General features: G+C 43.1%; 2 protein-coding genes and 1 non-coding gene across 4 annotated transcripts in view; 1 reads left to right on the top strand and 2 right to left on the bottom strand.

Annotated features, from left to right (window-relative positions):
- Positions 1 to 5,198, bottom strand: part of lasp1 (LIM and SH3 protein 1) — a 16,402-nt gene extending 11,204 nt beyond the window's left edge. The window contains exons 1-2 of the mRNA XM_062531664.1: positions 4,944 to 5,198; positions 989 to 1,083 (exon numbers count right to left, since the gene is read on the bottom strand). Coding sequence (XP_062387648.1) covers positions 989 to 1,083; positions 4,944 to 5,012 — 164 coding nt within the window. The 5' untranslated portion in view covers positions 5,013 to 5,198. The remainder of the gene's footprint in view (positions 1 to 988; positions 1,084 to 4,943) is intronic.
- A 1,342-nt stretch (positions 5,199 to 6,540) lies between these two features.
- trnac-gca (transfer RNA cysteine (anticodon GCA)) lies at positions 6,541 to 6,612 on the top strand. The gene has a single exon. It is a non-coding gene; the product is annotated as a tRNA-Cys (tRNA).
- A 3,584-nt stretch (positions 6,613 to 10,196) lies between these two features.
- On the bottom strand, positions 10,197 to 13,911 carry mpg (N-methylpurine DNA glycosylase). Of its 2 annotated transcripts, none has more exons than XM_062531662.1 (3): positions 13,235 to 13,911; positions 11,129 to 11,333; positions 10,197 to 10,644 (listed from the first exon to the last, which is right to left on the bottom strand). In XM_062531662.1, the coding sequence occupies exons 1-3, from the start codon at positions 13,445 to 13,447 to the stop codon at positions 10,226 to 10,228; spliced, it is 837 nt and encodes a 278-aa protein (XP_062387646.1). In that variant the 5' UTR covers positions 13,448 to 13,911; the 3' UTR covers positions 10,197 to 10,225. The 2 variants fall into 2 exon arrangements, with proteins under 2 accessions (XP_062387646.1, XP_062387647.1); XM_062531663.1 differs by having other exon boundaries at positions 13,336 to 13,911.
- Positions 13,912 to 20,000: the final 6,089 nt, after the last annotated feature.

The following is a 20,000-nucleotide window of genomic DNA, read 5'->3' as shown; positions in this document are numbered from 1 at the left end:
ACCAGGCTTTGAAACGGGAGAGATAGTGCAATCTGCGTCCACATGACTGAACAATATGGCAGGACTGTTGGCTTTCTAATTCAAAACAAAGGCCTCATTAGACCTTAATTGGAGTCTAAACACATGTGCACTTCTTCATAATAGGTGCGGTCCTCTGCTCTAAACGGCACCTAGGGGAACAAAGTGCAACATTTTGCGCAGCGGCCTCCCAGAGGGGGAGAGTCCAGAGGGATAGTTCAGAGTCCACAGGAGCACTCAGGCTTTTGGCGTGGAGCTTCCTTGGCTTCACATGCCCCTCCACTGGACGACTACGTACATAATGACAGGTTGTGGCAGTGGGGGGGTGTGACACGGCTAGCTAGAGTCTCTCCATGTGGACCCCTGGGCACAAAGTAGCTTTGAACGGGCACGTGCTGCTTGCAAATGCCGACAATGGATCACAGAAACGGGAAGTTGAGGGAGATTCCAGAGTAAATGTCCACGTGTTTTGTGGGAAGAGTCAGTGCCGCCTTTTTGTGTCATTTCAGAAAAACTTGTGGAATTTCCCTCCTCAGTTAACCTTCCTCGATGGACTAGGATTGTTCCGAGTGAGGGTGTGTTTGTGTGCACGCATGCGTGTGACCGTGAGAATTCCCACGCAACGTAGCTTTCAATAAACCATAGGCTGCTACGGAGTGCTTGGGAGAAACAAAAACAAAAAAAGGAAATGAAAAAGAAAGCAAGAGAATTAAAAATGAAACAAGACAGAGTGAGAGAGGGAGAGAGAGAGAGAGAGAGAGAGATCAAGAGAGAGAGGGAGAGATTTAAGACTCCTTTATCAAATTACCATCTAACTTTCCTCACACAATTACACCACTAAAACACATTTTACAGTTTGCACCATCACATTAAAGAGGCAGGGAGAGAGAAAGAGAGAGAGAGAGAGAGAGAAAGAACAAAGTAACAGACAGAGTTATGTCCTTTCTTCCTCTAAATGAGAGGCACTTACGCATTACAGTAGGGTTTCTTTTCAAAGCCTTTGTAGTTCTTCATGTTGAGAGTCATTTTGCAGACCTCGCAGCTGAAGCATCCTTTATGCCAGTACTGAAAAAGAGAGAGAGAGATGTCTGATGTCAGTGACCACAAGCCTTTTTTATTACAACATTGCATTACACACACACAAACCAGTATATGAAGCTGTATGGAAGGCCATTTAATGTTGACTGACACACACACACACACCACTTTTTCCAGACTTAATATCTAATGAATTTGACGGCAAAGTCATTCCCACCCAACATGTGTATGTGCGTGTGTTGTGCATTAACTTGTGTGAGTGTGTCTGCAATGCATGCCGCCCTTTTGCCTTCAAGAACTTCTCTCTCAGCTTGTAGGGAAACTATGCGCCGAACAGGAGGGGACTTTGATCCTTTATCTCCAGAGTCAACATTGACTCACAGAGACACACTCCACTGTACCGACCTGACCCGCTACCCTACATTCCAGCCCAAAAACCCTTTGTTTGTCTTCAAGGTTAACCATAACGAGCCACTTCTGATATATTTGTCTTATACGTGTGCCAGCATGAGAATAGGAGAATGCACGTGTTCCGCTGTACAAGGGAACATGGCATCAACTTGAGAACATGTGCCAGTGGCCTTTCTCCAGAGTTTCATGGAGCAAAGCCTCTACAGTTAAAACAGATCCCTGAAGGTAAAGGGCCAAAGCAGAGCAGTAAACCAGCCTATAGACCTCTGTCATACTATCCTACAGTAGGGAAGATTTAGGAGGGGCCGTTACTGTGATAAAACAAGGACACATCCTCAGAATGACATATCTATCCAGAAATTACAGAGTACCACCCAGCTGCTGAAGAGACCTCCAAAGACACAGCTAAATATGGCTGCCACCACAAGTCTTCCATGTCTATACTGAAGCACGCATAGACGTTCAGCTGCACACTCAAAACTACAGAACGATTGTGCTTTCATACATGAAAAGATGTGTGTGCATGCATGTGTGTATGTGTTTGTGCACACAACTATGTGCATCACTGTGTGACCGTTTGAGTGTGTGCTTATCCCAAAGCATTACAAATAGCTAGGGGTTATGTCTGAATAAACAGAGACATAAATAGAGGCTAAACTCAGCGAAGACAGCGGGTGTGTCTCTAGTACGTGTGCAAATCAGCTGCAATGTTATCAGAGGCCATTGGATCCATGTATGAGGGAATCATTAACCAAATGTGGGAGTGAAGAGAGAGTGGAAGTGAAAGAGACTCGCCCGTAGGGAAACACCAATGCTCAGGCCGCGCAGAGGGTTTGGGCACAAAACCTCCAAGCACAGCCTGAGTCTAGCCACGACATGTCTACCTCTACTCTGACTTCACCTTATGCAGGAATGCGCTGGGGGAACACACACACACACACACACACACACACACACACACACACACACTAACAAAGCAGCTTTACTAGGCAGGCCATAACAGCAAATGCACCCAGTTCACCAGTCTTGCTGTCCACAACCCACCATAGCTAGGTTTATCCTGCAGTGAGTGGTGCCCTAACTGTTCACTGAGTGTGTGAGTGTGTGTGTGTGTGTGTGTGTGTGTGTGTGTGTGTGTGTGTGTGTGTGTGTGTGTGTGTGTGTGTGTGTGTGTGTGTGTGAAGTGTGTGTGTGTGTGTGTGGGGGCATCTTCTTGTCAGCCCTGTTTGCCTGACAGACAAGGGACAGGAGCACTGAGGTGGAATGAAAGAATGATGCCAGGCCCACTTCCCTCTTTCATCATTAGATCCGCTCTTCTAATGCTGTTCTCCGCTTCTCCTTCATCTGTCCTTTTCAACATCCCTCTATCATTCTTCCACCCTGCCTTTCTGCAATTCCTATCCAATTACTAGCTCTCCTTTTCTCTACCTCTTCCTTATCACTCTACATTCCTTCAATTCCAGTCTATACCTTCCTGTTTAGAGTCTTGTTTCTCCCAACCTCTCTAGATAATGTGTCCATATGTATGTGCATCCTCAGCTCTCAGGGTGTGTATATGTGTGTGTGTGTGTGTGTGTGTGTGTGTGTGTGTCTAAGCTAACCTCTGTGCTGTGTGGGCCTCTGTATGAGTTGTGAGCCTGCCTCTGGCCACTGGGTGTGTGTTTGCTTGAGTGCACACACAGCTTGGCACACCTCAGCTGTGAGGTTTGTTTAAAATGGGCGTTCTCCAAGAATGTGCAAGGACACACGCACGCACATATGCACATGCGTGTGCGCACACACACACACACACACACACACACACACACACACACACACACACACACACACACACACAAAACCCTCTCCTCCAAAATGAATAACTAACAAATTAGTCACTAACACTGCATCCCTTTCAGTTACATCATTACCATATAAGGTGACCCATATGTAACAAGATCCAGGAAGAGGCTACAGGCTTTATACAGGTTAAACCGACATTGAACAAATGATGGGCTGGACTCGGCCTGGCTTTATTGTTTTCTGATAAGGTCTCGGTCTCAGCCACGCTGTCTCAGGGTCATCGATTTCCTTAACGCGCTCTTAAGGGCCATAAAACGCATTATCGCTTGAGATAGGCAACCCTTTCTCCAGCCTGTCACACAGATCCACACACATTCAAGAACAAACAATAACATTTAGCAGACCCCACCCTGCTACAGACTGGGGTAGCTCAAGATTAACCCATCTCATCATATGACATTCCAAAACATTTCACATCACGCGTGCTCGACAGTCAGTGGGCATGCTGTAAAAGGAACCACGGATGTTTACATCATCAGTAAGCGGCATCACAACTCCTCCATGTGTCATTTCTCAGGCAAACTGAACATCAGACGTCTTGTCCAAAAATGAATGAATGTAAACGACTAATGTCCCGTGGGCGAACAGGTGATTCAATGAATGACATTGTGCTGTCGGGAACCTCAAATAGAACCGAATTCGGACACGTTCCGATATTGTTGGTTGGTAGGTATGTAGCCTATGTTCGTTTTATGCAGAATAGGTCGCATTAGCTAGCTAGCACTGTTAAAACTTATCTGGCTAGACACTTGATGCCGCAGGATATTTAGGTAGAAGGTGCCAGATACTAAACAAGCAGGAAAGACCGAAAGTTCACCATGAGCGTGATAGAGAGATGTTTAACAGTTCACATTAGCCAAATGGTTTGCAGTCTCTGGTCAACTGAGGCCATAATGTTTGCTGACGCACGAATGTAAGGTTAAGGAGAAAGTCGCTTTGCAACCACCTTGCTGACTTGGCCTACGTGGTCAACATCTGTCGAAATGTATACAGCGATTTTGTGGCTAGCCTGTTTGGGTTAGGGCTTAGCTGAACCATTGATGGCCACTGGTTAGTGCTTCTCCTCCGAGTACCCAGTAAGATTGTGCGTACAATGTTTTAACCTCTATTCCAGTTTACACTTCACAGACCAATTTAGCTGCCCCGAGGAAAGAGCCACGATTAGGTTTGCTTTGAATCCACCCATTGTATGCGACTCTGACACGTCAGATCTGTACCACGCCATGTTCAAGCGCAGTCCAGGCCACACACACTTTCCCTCGCTATGTCATAACACACAGGTATCGCTAGCTACATAAAGAAGATGCAACCTAAAACGAACGCGCCAAAAACAAAGAAACAGACTGATTTTGTTTGTCAAGATGGACGGCCGATAGTCACAGTAGCCACAAGTTTCCATAGCGACTCTCCTGCTGAATAACCTGCTTGGTCTGCCAGCCAGCTTACAATTCTCTCATTTTCACCGTGTTTACCTTGAACTAAGGATTTGCTTTATGATAAATTACGAACTGCTGTGTCACTTTGAATGTGTTCGTTATAGCACGATGATAAAAATCAAAATCATAAATTATACCAAGATGTAGCATACAGCAGCTAGTATTAGCATGTATTTTGGTTGCTAGCTAGTAGCTTACCTTGTCCAGACAATTCACTTTTTCCGTGGGGTACACGACTTTGTTACATCTGCTACACAACGGATTCATGATGGAAATCGGAGTTCGCAAAATCCAGAATAAAACTAATGCCTTTGATATTTACATATAAAGAAAACAGAATTGAAGATCGTCAGATTCACGTATGGATGATGAATTAATTTTCCGGTCTTTGAGGTGGCTGTTGATGTTCTTTCACCGCTGGCTGTCAGCGCACGGATTTCAGACGCGGAAAGCGCGAGCACGCGCGTCTCTGGGTTGTGACGCGCGCACGAACGAAGCAAGTCGAGGGCGGTCGATTTCCAAAGGGATTTGAACTGTAAATAAGTCTAAATTACATTATCATAACAGTAGCATGTGTACAGACAAGCACGTGTATTAACCCATTTCCCGTATCTGTTGTTTTGGGGGACTAATCATGCATTAACATTCAGTCGAGAAATCATTTTCGGGAATGCCTTCACTGGCACAGGAATGCGGAAGTTGTGGCTACAGCTGAATCCGTCTTCTATGTAAAATTCATATAGCCTACTTCCCCTCAACATCATCACATCATTGTAGCTCATGTTTTCATAAAATATGGCGAATATGATGTCAGAACATTCACATGGCTCCCTGACTGTCCCAAACGGCCCCCGGAGAATCTCTTCAGAAATGCATTTTGACTGAATTGGTAGGGTCGATCTGCTCCCCTTCACAACTCTTCATGCAATTATTCCAAAGAACAAAGCAAACTGTTTCGTGAAACCGCTGTTCCTCAAGCTACTCCTGTTCCTGGCTAGCAGTGTTGGGGAGTAACGCATTACATGTAATTGAGTTACGTAATTTAATTACAAAATAAATGTAACAGTAATATATTACAGTTACTGTAGAAAAAATTGTAATTCAATTACAGGTACTTTTGAAATTTTTCAAAATTACAATTTGAATTACATCTCAATATTGTCAGCAAAACCTTGCAAAGAATATTGTATGTAAAAAGAACTGTTTCCCTCCACAGCCATAGTTTGATACGGGACCTTCTGATAGGCTCTATCACGTCTACAGCGCCATCGGCGTAGGCCTTCAAGCCTGCCTGTAAACGTGTTATGATTATCATTATATTATCCTCACAAAAAATGTGATGCTAATTCATGACATTGAATGCCCTTGCTGCCTTGTGCGCTTGTACAGAACTGCTCGGCAGCCTGTAGACCAAGGCCGAAATCTTTGCATGGATTTGGGGACTATATATATCATTAAAAAATCAGAAAAGTAATCAAAAAGTAATCAAAAGTAATTAGTTACGTTACTCAGAAAAAGTAATTCAAATAGTTACACTACTATTACATTTTGAACAGGGTAACTTGTAACTGTAACACATTACATTTCTAAAGTAACCTCCCCAACACTGCTGGCTAGCCTACAGCGCGGCCTTCTAATTTCAGTATTGACTATGAGGCTCGTGTGGTGCACAGAGAACAATCCTCTTCGCAATTAAAGTCCATGATAATATGCCTATTTTAATTTAATAGATACATAAGGTGATTATTTATTGAAGTGCGATATGATTTCTTGTACTTTCTCCGGGGAAGAGAGAGGGGGTATAGCTCAGTGGTAGAGCATTTGACTGCAGATCAAGAGGTCCCCGGTTCAAATCCGGGTGCCCCCTGTTTTACAGTCAGTCGTCCGATCTCCTAATAAATGTCGTGGAGGTATATCGGCGAGGGCAACGTTTCGATTCAGATGTCATGCAATCAGTGTCGTAACAAATCATACATGAACGTCAAAATTAATATACGCTGCCGTGATATATGCAGGAGTCGCGACCATGAGACCGCCATTGGATATATCCAGTATGGTGCCGTTTTAAATATCCCAAAATAATTTTCCTATGTAGGCTAATATAGCTCAATAGCGTTCGCTTGGCTTTTCATTGGCATGTGTATCAATCATATGATAAAGATATAGGTTACAATATATTTTCTGATGTCTTTACGGCAGAGGGCGCCAAATTGTAGTTATCCTTGCTTCTGGCACAGCAGTGGTTTTACTACTAAATACTAATAATAAATCATAATAAATAAAACACATGTTAATGTTTCCATTTTTATTCCCATGAAAAAAATGGTTCCCATTGGATATTACACTGTCCCACTTTGACAATATAGGTGTGTCCCACTTTACCAATATACTGGTCAAGTGGGACAGCAGGAAATTTGCCCCTAATTAAAACATTTAATCAAATAAATGACTTTTTTTTTCATTATTTTGATACTTAACGTAGTCACATTACATATGAAAACAACTTTGTAGGCTTAACATATACATTTAAGATTTGCTGGACAAACACACTTTGCCTCAAATTCCTATGTCATTTGACTTATCATTGTTTTTCGGGCTCCTGGCTTTGAAAGTAGTCTGGTCACAACCCCGCATATGACATCACACCCACACTGCCAATATTATTTAACCCCTTACATCCTAGAGATCTTTTGGCAATATGTTTTAATAGACAAGTCATAACTACATTGGAGATATATATGAAAAAGCTTAGCTGTCCCACTTTACCCATTGTCCCACTTTACCCATGTTCACCCATAGATATCGGGAGCATCTTCACCCCCATCCCCAAAATGTTATCCCAGCCAATTAAATACATTTGCGCCTATAACAAGGGGTGAAGCGTGTTCTTGAACACCTTCTTTTCCTCTCCAGTCTTCATCAACAACATACCGTTGTACCTAACGTTGTCTCCATCTGTAAAGTGGAACCTAATTGACTAATGCTAGCTGGTGCTGGAAAATGTATTTTATATTGTACAAACTGTTTGTTTTTTTAAAAGAAAGATTAAAATTGTTATTATTTATATGATTTGAAGTGATTAAAAACATCTTGGAGACTCCCAGAGTACCACAACAGAGAGTCTACGTACCACCAGTGGTATACCCGCAGTTTGAAAACCACTGATCTATGGGTGAAAAAATATCTAGCTGGGTCGGGCCAGGCTAGAGTTGTACCAGAAGTCTGCTGACAGTATCTCTGACTGTCTCAATGTGTATCAACATCACCACAGGCTTTCTTTTGATTGATGGATGACAGCAGTTAGAGGTGCATAGTGGGTGCACAGGCCATATGGGTCTGGTCTGGTTGGAAGTGGAGGCTAAATGGCAACCTACTGGCTTTGATAGGAATACAGAGACTTCCCTAGCAACAGCACTATAGATGACCTCGTTGACTTCACTCCCAGAGTTTAAGTGCCTACTTGAGGACATCAGTAGAGCCAATTAGTTCCTCTAGCTCCTTACGGACAGCACTAACAATCCTACAGCTGGTAGGTCCACATTTTGTTAAGTTTCAGACTCATCTTAAAAAAAAATCTCTTATCAATTTACACAAAATACTCCAGCACTTCACAAAAATAGCAGTTGTTTGGAGTGTTTTGTAAATGTATATAGAAATAAAGACTGACTGAAATATTCCATTTACATAAATATGTAGACCCTTTGTTATGACGCTTGCAATTGAGCTCCGGTCATCCATTGAGTCAATGGTCCTTGAGATGCTTCTAGAACTTGATTGGAGTCCACCTGTGCCTAAATAAATTCACATTGACATTATTAGGAGAGGCACATACTGTATCTGTCTCACAGTCGATTGTGTATATCAGAGTGGAAATCAAGCCACAAGGTTAAGAAAATTGTGTCAATTCAGGTCTGGGGACTGATACAAGACAATGTCTGCAACATTGAAAGTGCCCAAGAGCACTGCAGCTTCCATCATTCTCAAATGGAAATGGAAATGATGGTTGTCCTTCTGTGCACTTCTCTCATCTTCACTAAGGAACTCTGGATCTCAGAGTGTATTGCATGTACAGTAGTCGTATACCTAACATCGCGTTGTGAATTGTACTGGCTGCAACATGACTGGACACAATCAGGCATCCCACAGGAGCATTGCAGTTGTCATAGCAAAGCCTCTCTGAAATAGGCACTTCTGTACAGAAAGCAGAGAAATTACACCATCAGCCAACACTGAATTGTCTGTAATGGTCTCTCTAATTTCCTCTCATAGCATACTACAGACAATTGCACTCATTGATGCACTTCTTGTTTTTTTTTTTTTGTTTTGTTTTTTTTAATTTTTTATTGCTGAATTGCTCTGAAAAATGTTTTTACCATGTTGTAAGTTGGTTAAAAAGCATCAGCCTAATGTGATGTAATGTCTCACTGCACAAGCAGGTTGGCCAGCTAACAATGCATTGTACAGTAATAGTCTAGTTTTGAAAGTCAAGTCAAGTCATTTTTATTTGTATAAGAACTATGGCCTACACAAGAAGTTATTTGATGAACCAACATGACTTTGTGGCAGAGGCTACATACTCCTCCTTCTGATTTTGTGGTCTGGAAAATGTCTTACATTAAAAAATGTTTACCTTTTGCAGTGGATTTTAGAAAGACCTAATGTTCAGTGTCCAGATCTCGCTAATGAAATGCAGTTCTCTGCGCTGAACACTAGATGTCATAACACTACGCGAGGTTGCTGTTTCTTGATTATAGTTCAGCTTTCAACAAATACCTTATGATAACTGCCCTCTCTGTGACTTGTTTTTTTTTTTTACTTTCTTACTGTCAAACCCCAGGTAGTGAGAATGGGCCAGAATCCAACTAGCAAGGTGAAGACCCAGTAGTGTCCTATTGGCTGGAATGTGGGATTTCAATTTATTTCTGGCTGCTTTAAGAAGCAGATTAATAGTACTAACTAACAGAGGAGTTACAGGTGTCTTCTTCGGCTAATCAAAGACAGCCATGCTGCTGCATTATGAATTGTTGATGATGGTCTTCCAAGATGTAGCATAGGCCTACTGTCTCAGATACGGTCTGCTCTTTCCTGATGTTGTAAAAGATAAACCAACATGACTTTGTAACTGAAGATACATACTCGGAGAAATATTGGTCATCAGTGATGTTTGGGGTCAGTACAAATGAGCCAAGCTGGATGTTGATCTATTGAGGATGGCTGTATTAGTTGGGAACACCAAAAGCTCCACTTTCGAGAGAAAATTGAAATATCCCTGAGACATAAAGAATCTCATCAAGTGAGATTTAGTTCATTATAGCACACTTAACCTCAATACAGTACAGCTAAATGAATTATTTATTTTGCATTCTCATCATGACAGACAAACTAAACTACTACATATTATAAAACTTAATCATCTTAATGAAAAGAAACGCAAAACGGAGTTAGCAAAGGGGGGACAAATAATTTAATTATTACTTAGATTACTCAAGAGTCTCAGAGACAGTGGTCAGTTCTACAGAAGTTTGTTGAGCAGGCTTCTCTGCCCTCTTGTCCAGAACGCTGACGCAGGGATGTCCGCGCAGGTAGAAACGGAGCGGCTTGGCCGCCCACTCCCCGTGGGACTCGATGCCGATGCGCGTGGAGGTCACCAGATCGGCCTCCTGCGGCGCCGCCTCCCCAGGGCTCGTCTCCAGCCACACCTCGGGGTCGTCTGCCAGGTCCCTGCGGTCAAAGGCCCGGGGCACGTCCAGGGCCTGGCACAGTTTGGAGGGCCCGTTGCAGAGCTCCTTGTCCTTGAGGGGCCGCGAGCCCTCCCGCCTGCGGGCCCCTCGGAGCTTCCTCATCGCCGCGTGGCCCTGCAAGGGCTCCAGCGCGCGCAGCAGCACCGCTGCTCCCTCCCCTACGCAGCAGAACAAAACGCAGACAGAAGCAAAACACTCCATCACCGGTCAAGGCATGACATTTACATAGCGTTATATAGGTAAGCAAAGTGCCTTACAGTGAAGGGGGGAACCTCCCTCAACCAGCACCAGAGCGGTGAGCCAGGCTCCATGGTGTCTCCTTCCTCCCAGTGTGTGTGTGTGTGTGTGTGTGTGGCTCCCAAACAAGTGTTCCAAAACCAATAATACTTCACTAATGACATCTGATGTGCCCTTTCTAATGAATAACACTCAGGAAAGGAAAATGCCACACAGAACAAAAGCAGCTGACCTCATCGGAGCTTTATGAACCTTATGTAACCTGCACCTGTGTGTGTGTGTGTGTTTGTTTCGCTTGTGTTTGAGTGTAACAGTAATTCTACATGCCTTATTGAAAAGAACCTGCCATTTTATGGCCTTTGGCTCGAGAGAGCAGAGCAGAGTTGCCAGTGTGCGCGGGTTTACCCAGGCTGGAGATGTTCATGCAGAGGTAGATGCCGTAGATTGGGTAGACGTAGATGGTGCCAGGCTTCATGAACATGGCCAGGTTCCGCTCCGTGCGCTTCCCGCCGGCCGAGTGGGAGGCCTTGTCCTCGTCCCCCAGGTAAGCTTCGGTTTCAACCACTCTCCCCCTCAGCTCCTCCCCATTAGCACAGCGCCTCACCAGCACCTGATAAATACACACACACACACACACACACACACACACACACACACACACACACACACACACACAGCATGTTTATCGTTTGTGCATCCACTTTGTCTTCATAACATGTGTTGTTCATAACACTGTGTTATTTTGACTGGTGACGATATTGTTGTAGGCCAACTGAGCTTTATAAGAGATCATTTCAAGTGATACAATACAAATTGACACCATCATCCTTGAGCGTTGCAAAACAATGCAGCCAGCAGATGGCGCATGTGAGCAATGGCCTTTCTATCGTGAGTGGCTGAGAACATTTTAGAGTCTATGAGTGCCTCTCATGCAACGTTTATACGTCCTCCCTCGCTCCTCGATGCCTCGATCCTCACTGATCTACATAAAGAATGATGGGGGGGAAACAATGGGATAGTCTATCCAGTGTTAGTTATAGATCAGTGGGAACGCCCATCGAGGATCGAGCATCGAGGATCGAGGAGGCATGATGAGAGGCACCCTATAGGTCTATAGGCCTACTAGGACCAGCAGAGTGTAAAAACCACAAGTCAGTCCCCACCTGCTGTGTGTTCACTGTGATGGCTATGTGGGTTCGCTGTAATAATGCACAGTCACACAAGGGGGGAAGCACTAGCGTCACAACCTATTAGGCCAAACATTCCGTCCGGATGCCATCCCACAAGATTACTGTTTTCATACTTTTTTCCAACTCATCCAGGCTTTGTTAAATTGAAAACGTAAACATGAGGGTTCTTTATGCCGGAAAGGACCATAATGGAAACTAAGGGATCGTGGCACTGCTTGCTAATGAGGACTGTCTCCTTGCATTTAAATTAATGTCTTTGTCTTGTTTGCTTGCCTTGGGCTGTTACAGAGTTTTCCAGGACACGCAAGTTCTGCATGAGGTGGTTCAAAGTGTGTTCAAGATTCAAGGACTACCAGCATCAATCTATTTTTAGCTCGAATAAGTGATGTTTTGAGTCCAATGATAAGAATGGCCACGACAAAGACCTAAATATGACTATTTGTTTCCTTGTTTAATCTTCTTTACACGTCCATGAGTATGTGTCCAGTAATCAGGTACACTTTTCATTCTCAAATCAGTTCCATATCGGCTAATGGCAAAATGACATCAGTGACCAAGGCATTCATATTTTGATAGGTGGTAGGCTGATAGATAGAGATAGATAGATATACTTTATTGATCCCCATGCATGGGGAAATTCAAGGTCCCAGCAGCATAAGACACCACACACAACATACACTACAATGTAAACAGGATTATAAAAAGCAAATCAACAAATCAACACTAAGAAGAACAGAATATTTTTGTACTAAAGATAAAGATGCACATGAATGTATTGAGGATTGGTACTGTGATCCAGGAAGAGGTGTGTGTCAAGGTGCAAATAAGTCCAACAGTGCAAGGTTAAAGTCTAGTGAGTGACCAGCAATAAATACGGACAATAAAAAATGTAAGCATAGTATAACAGTTATGGTAAAAAAAATAACAGAAAAGTAGTAGCCTACGCTAATATAATAATTTAGCAGCAGTGCAAGGATAAATTAGGGTAGGCTACAGGGCAGGCAGTCATTGGCCAAGTATGAAGTTAGAAGTATATGGACAAAAAAGAGAAAAGTAGGCCTAAACAAAGTATTATTGAGTTATAGCAGCAGTGCAGATAAGTTTTATAGGATGAAGGTATCAACCATTGGTCAAGTGTGAAGTTAGACCACAGCCCAGACAAGGGGATGGGGGGTTGTAGTAGTAGGGCTAATGTAGGCTGTAATGTCAACAGTACAGTAATTGTACAGAAATGTCATAGAAATGTATAAGAGGGTGGAGGGTGAAAATGCTATTATTAAATTAATATTAAAATGCTGTCACAATAAAGCTTGTTCCTCACCTTGCCAATAAGGGCTTTGGCTAAGCAGACACAGGGCTGATTGAAAAACTCTTGTCCCAGTTTGATACCATTACTTTTACATGAAAAGTACTGACTCTTACAATTATGTTCTGCATCGCCCCCGTTTGACTGGTCCACAGACTGCCTCCCACGTTTTACTAGGTCAGTGTTGTGTTCAGCAACAGAGGCCGATTTTCTCTTGCGAGCTGGCATGTCGGGCAATGGTAAAATGATGGAACCGCCACTACTACCCAGACAAGGTTAACAATTATTCTATTAAATGACAATTATAGGGTGTCACAAACTGTTTTGATATTGCTTAATACGGCCAACAGTCGTGAATCTTGCGCAATCGGGGATTGTTTAAATCTGGCACGCCATATGGTTTTACCAGAGACACTATCAAAAAGACTTTAGTTTTACTGAATCGAGTAGCGAACGAACGGAATCTCCATTTAGGTAGGCTAGCTAGACTTAGCAATTTACGCTAGCAAAACTGTTCACCATGACAGGGTAATTTGTCACCGCGAAATGTAATGAAAGCGATCTAATTAATGCTAATCGGCATTGTGTTATCTTTTAATTCAATCGAACCACCCAAACTGTTTTTGAATCCTTGGGACACTTGCATGTCTGCAATTCTGCTTCGCCCCATGCACGAAAGGCTTTCATGTTTGTTATTGTATTTGCAGTGAATGCTGGGATATTTCCTTAAAGAGGCCGAGCCAAATTTACTGTTGATAGTCTGAGGTGTGAGTAGTTTTGAGGGACCCTATTTAGGCTACCTTTGAAGCCTCATGAAGACGATAGATGTGTTACGCGTCAGTGACAGTGTCTTCAATAATAACTGTTTAAGTAGCCTAGTCAGAGATTAACAACGTTTTTAGCTGGTCTTCTCTGTTTGCTTCATTCCATAATGTGAGGCAAGCTTGCCACATAGTTCTCTGTACGCCTCATTAGCCCACCTTTCTCTGCCTCATTAGTCAGGTGTAGTTCTACTCTTAAAGGTGAGGCTCTCTTTTCTGAAGTAGGCATAGATTAGGCTACTGGCTTTGATGAGTCATGAAAGGCTTTTATTGATGGCTAAACACATGCACTGTGCTTGATCGCTCTGATGGTTTTGACAGACCCCGGCTTTGCTTGACAGCCTACTGTGAACACCAATAGAGGACCAAGGTGATGTGCTACTCAATGTCTGGCTCTTTTTCCAGTCTGGTCTCTGGGGACAACCCAGGTAGCAGGGTTGCCTCATGACTGGGAGAAAAGAGGCCTCTGGTCTGATGACCCACAGACCTCCTCTTAAACTCTGCCAAGGCAGCTTTGCCCATGGGAAACAGTGGCTGCAGCAGGTTACAAAGCAACAATCAGCCACAGACAGGCAAACTTGCTGCTGCAAAGCCATTATAAAACGCACGCAATTCAGCTATTGGGCTTATCAAGATTTGTGACTACCTTTCACTGCTCTCATAATGAATTAATTTCTTCTTTGAGAGAGGATCAGAGAGTTTGTGCCTCTCTGCATTTATGAACTAGCCCTGTTTGCATATTCATTGCTCTCTGATTTGTGTCAGAGTTTGTTGGAGACAGGCTTTTATTTGCATCTAGATGAAACAGGCAGTCACAAAACCACCTTAATCACAGTCCATTATTCGGCGGAAGTTGTTGGTATTTCAGTTCAACAGCCAATCAAACAGACCTTTCTCTTTTTCGCTCCTGAGACAAGGTGACGACTGGCTGTAATTGTCTATGGCTTGGTCCATGCTATGTTTCCCCAGGTGCATAACCAGGCCTCTCTCTCTCTTTTTTTAAATGCAGGCCTACACAGTATAACAGTATAAAAAATGTATATTGGATGAGAATAGTGGACTGGACCTTTAAGGCTGGCTGTCCTTCAGACATAGGCTGAACAAATGGTGAGGGGTCATGTGGAGAGGTTTGAGTGACATGAGGATGATCTGGTTGTTTGGGTGTGAAGTGAACCGAGCAGCCCCTACTCTTGGGTCAGAGGTAGACAGAGCGCTGGAGGCCGGCCAGCGAGAGCTGCACTTTCAGGGATTGCTGGGCTCATGTGTAATGGGTGCTGAAATAGGCAGGGGGGCACGCGGGAGGTTTCTCGTGGGGAAGCTGACACCATCCAGTAACCCAAGGATGCTATAAACATTCCAAGATGGAATACTCGCCCAGCTCGCTTTTATGATGTCATGGCAACTGTCCCTGTGTAACTTTTATCACTCGCTATTGGGTTATCTTATGGCACAGATTTAGACAGCCATAAATTAACAAGTGTGTCCCCCCCCACTTATACTTTTACAGTGTGTCCCCACATTTACTTCCATTTCAATGTGTACGATTTGAAGAGGAACATTCCAAATAATTACATGGAACTAAACTAATATGAATGCCATAAACCAATAACACTCGGGGGGACAACTGAAGTTTTCTGTTTTGTGGACGAGGTAGTGTAGTGTGAATAGCCATGCTGCCTTGGTTCACTACGAGTGCCTTTTGGCCTCTGGCTGTGGGACATATGACAAGCGAGGGTGGGAACCAGACTCGAAAATCCGCAGGAGCGCAGCGCAGCACATGCAGCTTGGGAAAAGGCCAGGGATGGCTGGCTGATTGTGTCATGCGTACAGTGTGTGGTGTCGGCTGCCGACTCCGGAGCCATTGTTGTAATGCTTTGGCTGCGATTCACATGAGTGTCAGCAGATCGGCTGGCAGGCTGGCCGTGGTCTGGCAGACGCTTCCATCGTCGGCCAGTGATGAGCTCGGGCCCAGGCTCCTGATTTCTGGCACACCAAGCTCTGCTAATACTCCTCTGTAGGGGCGTCAAGGACTCCAGAGGGACTCACACACGCATCACAAACACACACACACACACACACACTCATTCACACATACACACACACACACACACACACACACACACACACATACACACACACAGCTGCTCTCCACACCATACCACATCCTCAAACACATCAGTGTATTTAACAGACTGGGTTGGGTTGCCAACTATCATTTTCTATTGAATACCCCCCCCCCCCCCCCCCCCCCCCACACACACGCCACCCCCTTGGGTAATGACATTTACTTTGATCTGCTATTTGTGGAAACCTGGGAATCTTGTCAAACCTGAAACACCTGACTTAGCACTAGCCTTGTCAGGTCAAAAATTGTGACCAGATCCCCACATACACTCTATGATTAAACGTGTGTTTTATACCCACGTCATCAGATGCCTGATATGAGCTAGCCTGAAAGATTTATGAGGCAAGCCTCACAAAGAGCTTAAAGGAAACCTGACCTTGCCATCGGTGCAGGTGTGTTCGCCCCATGAGCGGACAGTGCTGCTGGTGTGATGTGTAATGATTTAAGTGTGTAAACACACACAGATGGCAAGGCTCCACGCATCTCTGTGTCTGAAGCCACAGCAGACAGACCGTGGGACGGGTTTTGTCTGTAGTCATCATGGAATGGTTTTGTAAATAGTTGTCCTCTGTGTCTGTGCCTCTGTTTGTATACGGTGTAAACATCCTTGAACTTTTAATTGTCCAGGGTCCTCCGTGTTTGTGCTTCTGTCTGCGTAATGTTTTTAATTGTACATTGTCCTTGGGTGACTTAAGGCGTAAGGCGCTTATAAATTAAATGTATTGTTATTATGGTTTAATAGTAGGAATCACAGTAGTTATGTACAGTAGTTGCTATTGTACAGCCAAGATTACCACCAGATTGGTCAGACAAAAATCTGTTTATTCACATCGTTGTTTCTTCCTCTGCTGAAAGTTCAAGGCTGTTGTGGAATCAGATGCTACCTTTAAATAAGGGAGGGGTGGTCTTAAATAATGCATGTCTTCCATCACACTTTCCACATGCCTGTTTTGTCTCATCTTGGACTATTGTTTGGGTACAGGAGCTGGCTCATATAACAACAATACACCAGCCGAGAAGACTGATCATCTGTTTCCATGCCATCACGGGATGTGATGACATTGATGATTGAAAATATTCCATCTCCTTCAATACCCCAAGGTAGAATTTTTCTCTATGCCAAAACACAATTTATATATTTTTTAAAACATGAAACCCAACCTTAAATGCAACTATATGAGTGAGAATTTGAGGGCAGACAGTTTTGGGATGGCTGTGTCTTCTAACACCATAAGTTGAGTTTGCCTCACTGAACCTTTTCTAAATTTAACCTGATATCTCCGTCAGCTGACAAACAGAACCAGGCGTTACTAATCACAGACTCCACAGCTACTGCTTTGGTCCTAACACACACACACTCTCTCTCTCCCTCTCTCTCTCTTTCACTCACTCACTCTCTCTCTCTTTCACTAACTGACTCTCGTTCTCTCTATCGACAGCCACTGCTTAGGTTCTAACATGCTCTCTCTCTCTCTTTTGCTATCTATCTATCTATTCCTTTTTCTCCCTCTATCTATTTCTCTTTCATTACCTTTCATTACCTTTTTCTATCTATCCCTCCTCCATCTTTCTTTGTCTCTTGTTCTCTGTATCCCCCTTTCTTTCTATTGGTTCCTCACACACTAAAGCTCTGTTTCTATCTATCTATCTATCTATTTCTCTATCTATCCTTCTCTCCCTCCATCTCTGTTTCTCTCTCCATCCCTCTACCCCTCCCCTTCTCTTTCTCTCTTCACACACACACACACACACACACACACACACACACACACACACACACACACACACACACACACACACACAGACTCACTCTGTTTGCGCAACTATTATCCACTAAAGTGGCCAACTTTTTGGCACTCCTTCCATTGTGAAAAATCTATTGACATGGATTTACTTCAGAGGCTTATTTTAGTGCAGCGGGGCCACTCTTTCACTGTTTCTCTCATCCCATTTCCTCCTTGCTTGGCTACGCTTCTACTTTCACGGGGGAAAAATAGGACAGCCATTGTAGTTCTTTCAGCTGAGCACCAAGTGCAAGAACATTCTTCACGCAGTGTGTCTAGGGATTCCTTATGCAATTATCCTTCTGCAGAAGTACTTGACTTCATTTCTATTCAGCTGGCAGCAGTCTCCACGTGACTGTGAGAATTTTGTTAAGGCCTTTTGGAATACATTGTTCAGCAGGAGGCAAAAATACCTACATTGATATCAGCTTTAGTCACCACAGGGCAAGGTTTTAAACCGGTTCATGGAACGAAAACGAAAACCAGAAACAATTGATAGGTAAAAACAAAACATTTTTAATGCTGAACAGAACGTGTATTTGAAATAATGGTAACGGTTAATCATATTTTGTTCTTTTATTGTTACACCGGTTAAAATATTTTGTGCTTGATGACTGGTGCAAAGTTCGTCTTGATGGCTGCAGGCTGTAAAATGTAAAATGTCTCTGTAAAGTTAAAGGACTAAGTATTGTGCTGTAGGCCCTATAGCCTGCATTAGCCTATGTTTGTCTTAGACATCAACTAAATTAATGTCATAGAGGTTGTAGCTATATTCCTGTTCATTTGTGTACGCTATTACAGTTTTTTCCAATCGTTTACACACTACAATCAAGATTAACAGACAGTTAACAATACTTAACACTTAAGAAGCAAAACGCCTGCGCAGAGTAGTACAACAGTAAGCACAAATTCAGCTTCACACTTTTTGCGAAACATTACACACAGTGAATGTCAAAACGTAAAACACATTTTCACACCTTAGACACAGATAAAGATGGTTAGGTACTTCCTTGTCATTATAAAGCCCTGGCTTGCCAATGACCACACTAATGAACAAATTGAATAATCACATCCACCAGGTGTGTAAGCACACATGTGCAAAATTGAAAACGCAGCACTCAGGTGTGTTATGCTCGATCCTCGAGGGGCGTTCCCACTGATCTATAACTAACACTGGATAGACTATCCCATTGTTTTTGCCCCATCATTCACTATGTCGATCAGTGAGGATCGAGGCCAGAGGAGCGAGGGAGGACGTATAAAAGCCCAAATGAGAGGCACCCATAGCCTGTGATGTGGTGAACTCTTATGGCCTGATCCAGCTAGACAGAGAGATGATTAGAGTATTATGTATTGTTGTTACTTGTTTGTATTGTTGCTTTAGTTTTTCTTCAGTGACTGTAAGTGTACAGTACTTTTTGTTTGTGTACAGATTTTTATTTTTCTACACTTTACAGTAGCAAGAACTATAATTTTGGCATTTTCTGTTGATTGACTTGTCACTGTAACTGAACATATGGTTCAGTGAAAGAAAGAAATATTGTCTGCAGCATCAGTTTTGTGCATTGCTTGATGAGGGTTCATCAAAATATTTTTGTCATCTAAATTATCCTAATGCTCTCAAACAATATGTCTGAATAAGATCCATATATTGGAAGAGGGTTTTTACAGATGTGTTTTGAATTTATTGTGTTGGTGTGTATAAGATAGCGACAGTGTGGAATCATTCAAAGAATGTGTTAGTGATATGAGAACAGTATAAGGTTTTATCAATGTGTTTATTGTTTTGACAGAAATATTTCATTTTGCTAACAATCTGTTATGTTCTGCTGATTGGGTGTTGTGTTTGGTTAATTGTGTGATATGTTTAGACAAAAAGAGCCCCGTTTTCAAAATTGTGTGTAAACGATTGGAAAAAACTGTAAGCTACTGTAGGCTGTTTAGTAGGCCTAGCCTAAAACATTTTTGTTGTTGTTTGACAATACATAACCTTGCATAAGAAACCAGTCTTCAATTGGATACTACAGAATAAGCCTAAACGTATAGGCCTA

The sequence above is a fragment of the Sardina pilchardus genome, chromosome 3 (genome assembly GCF_963854185.1).
Source record: "Sardina pilchardus chromosome 3, fSarPil1.1, whole genome shotgun sequence".
NCBI classification, from domain to species: Eukaryota; Metazoa; Chordata; class Actinopteri; order Clupeiformes; family Clupeidae; genus Sardina; species Sardina pilchardus.
Note: the sequence above shows the minus strand (reverse complement) of the source record. Positions and strands in the feature narration are given on the sequence as shown.

Bases quoted from the DNA above. Each gene is read 5' to 3' on its own strand.
- mpg (XM_062531662.1), bottom strand. From the start codon at position 13,447: ATGCCAGCTCGCAAGAGAAAATCGGCCTCTGTTGCTGAACACAACACT. The intron at 11,334-13,234 runs GTGAGGAACAAG...TGTATTTATCAG, and splicing joins CCAAAGCCCTTATTGGCAAG to GTGCTGGTGAGGCGCTGTGC. The intron at 10,645-11,128 runs GTAAACCCGCGC...TCTGCTGCGTAG, and splicing joins CATGAACATCTCCAGCCTGG to GGGAGGGAGCAGCGGTGCTG.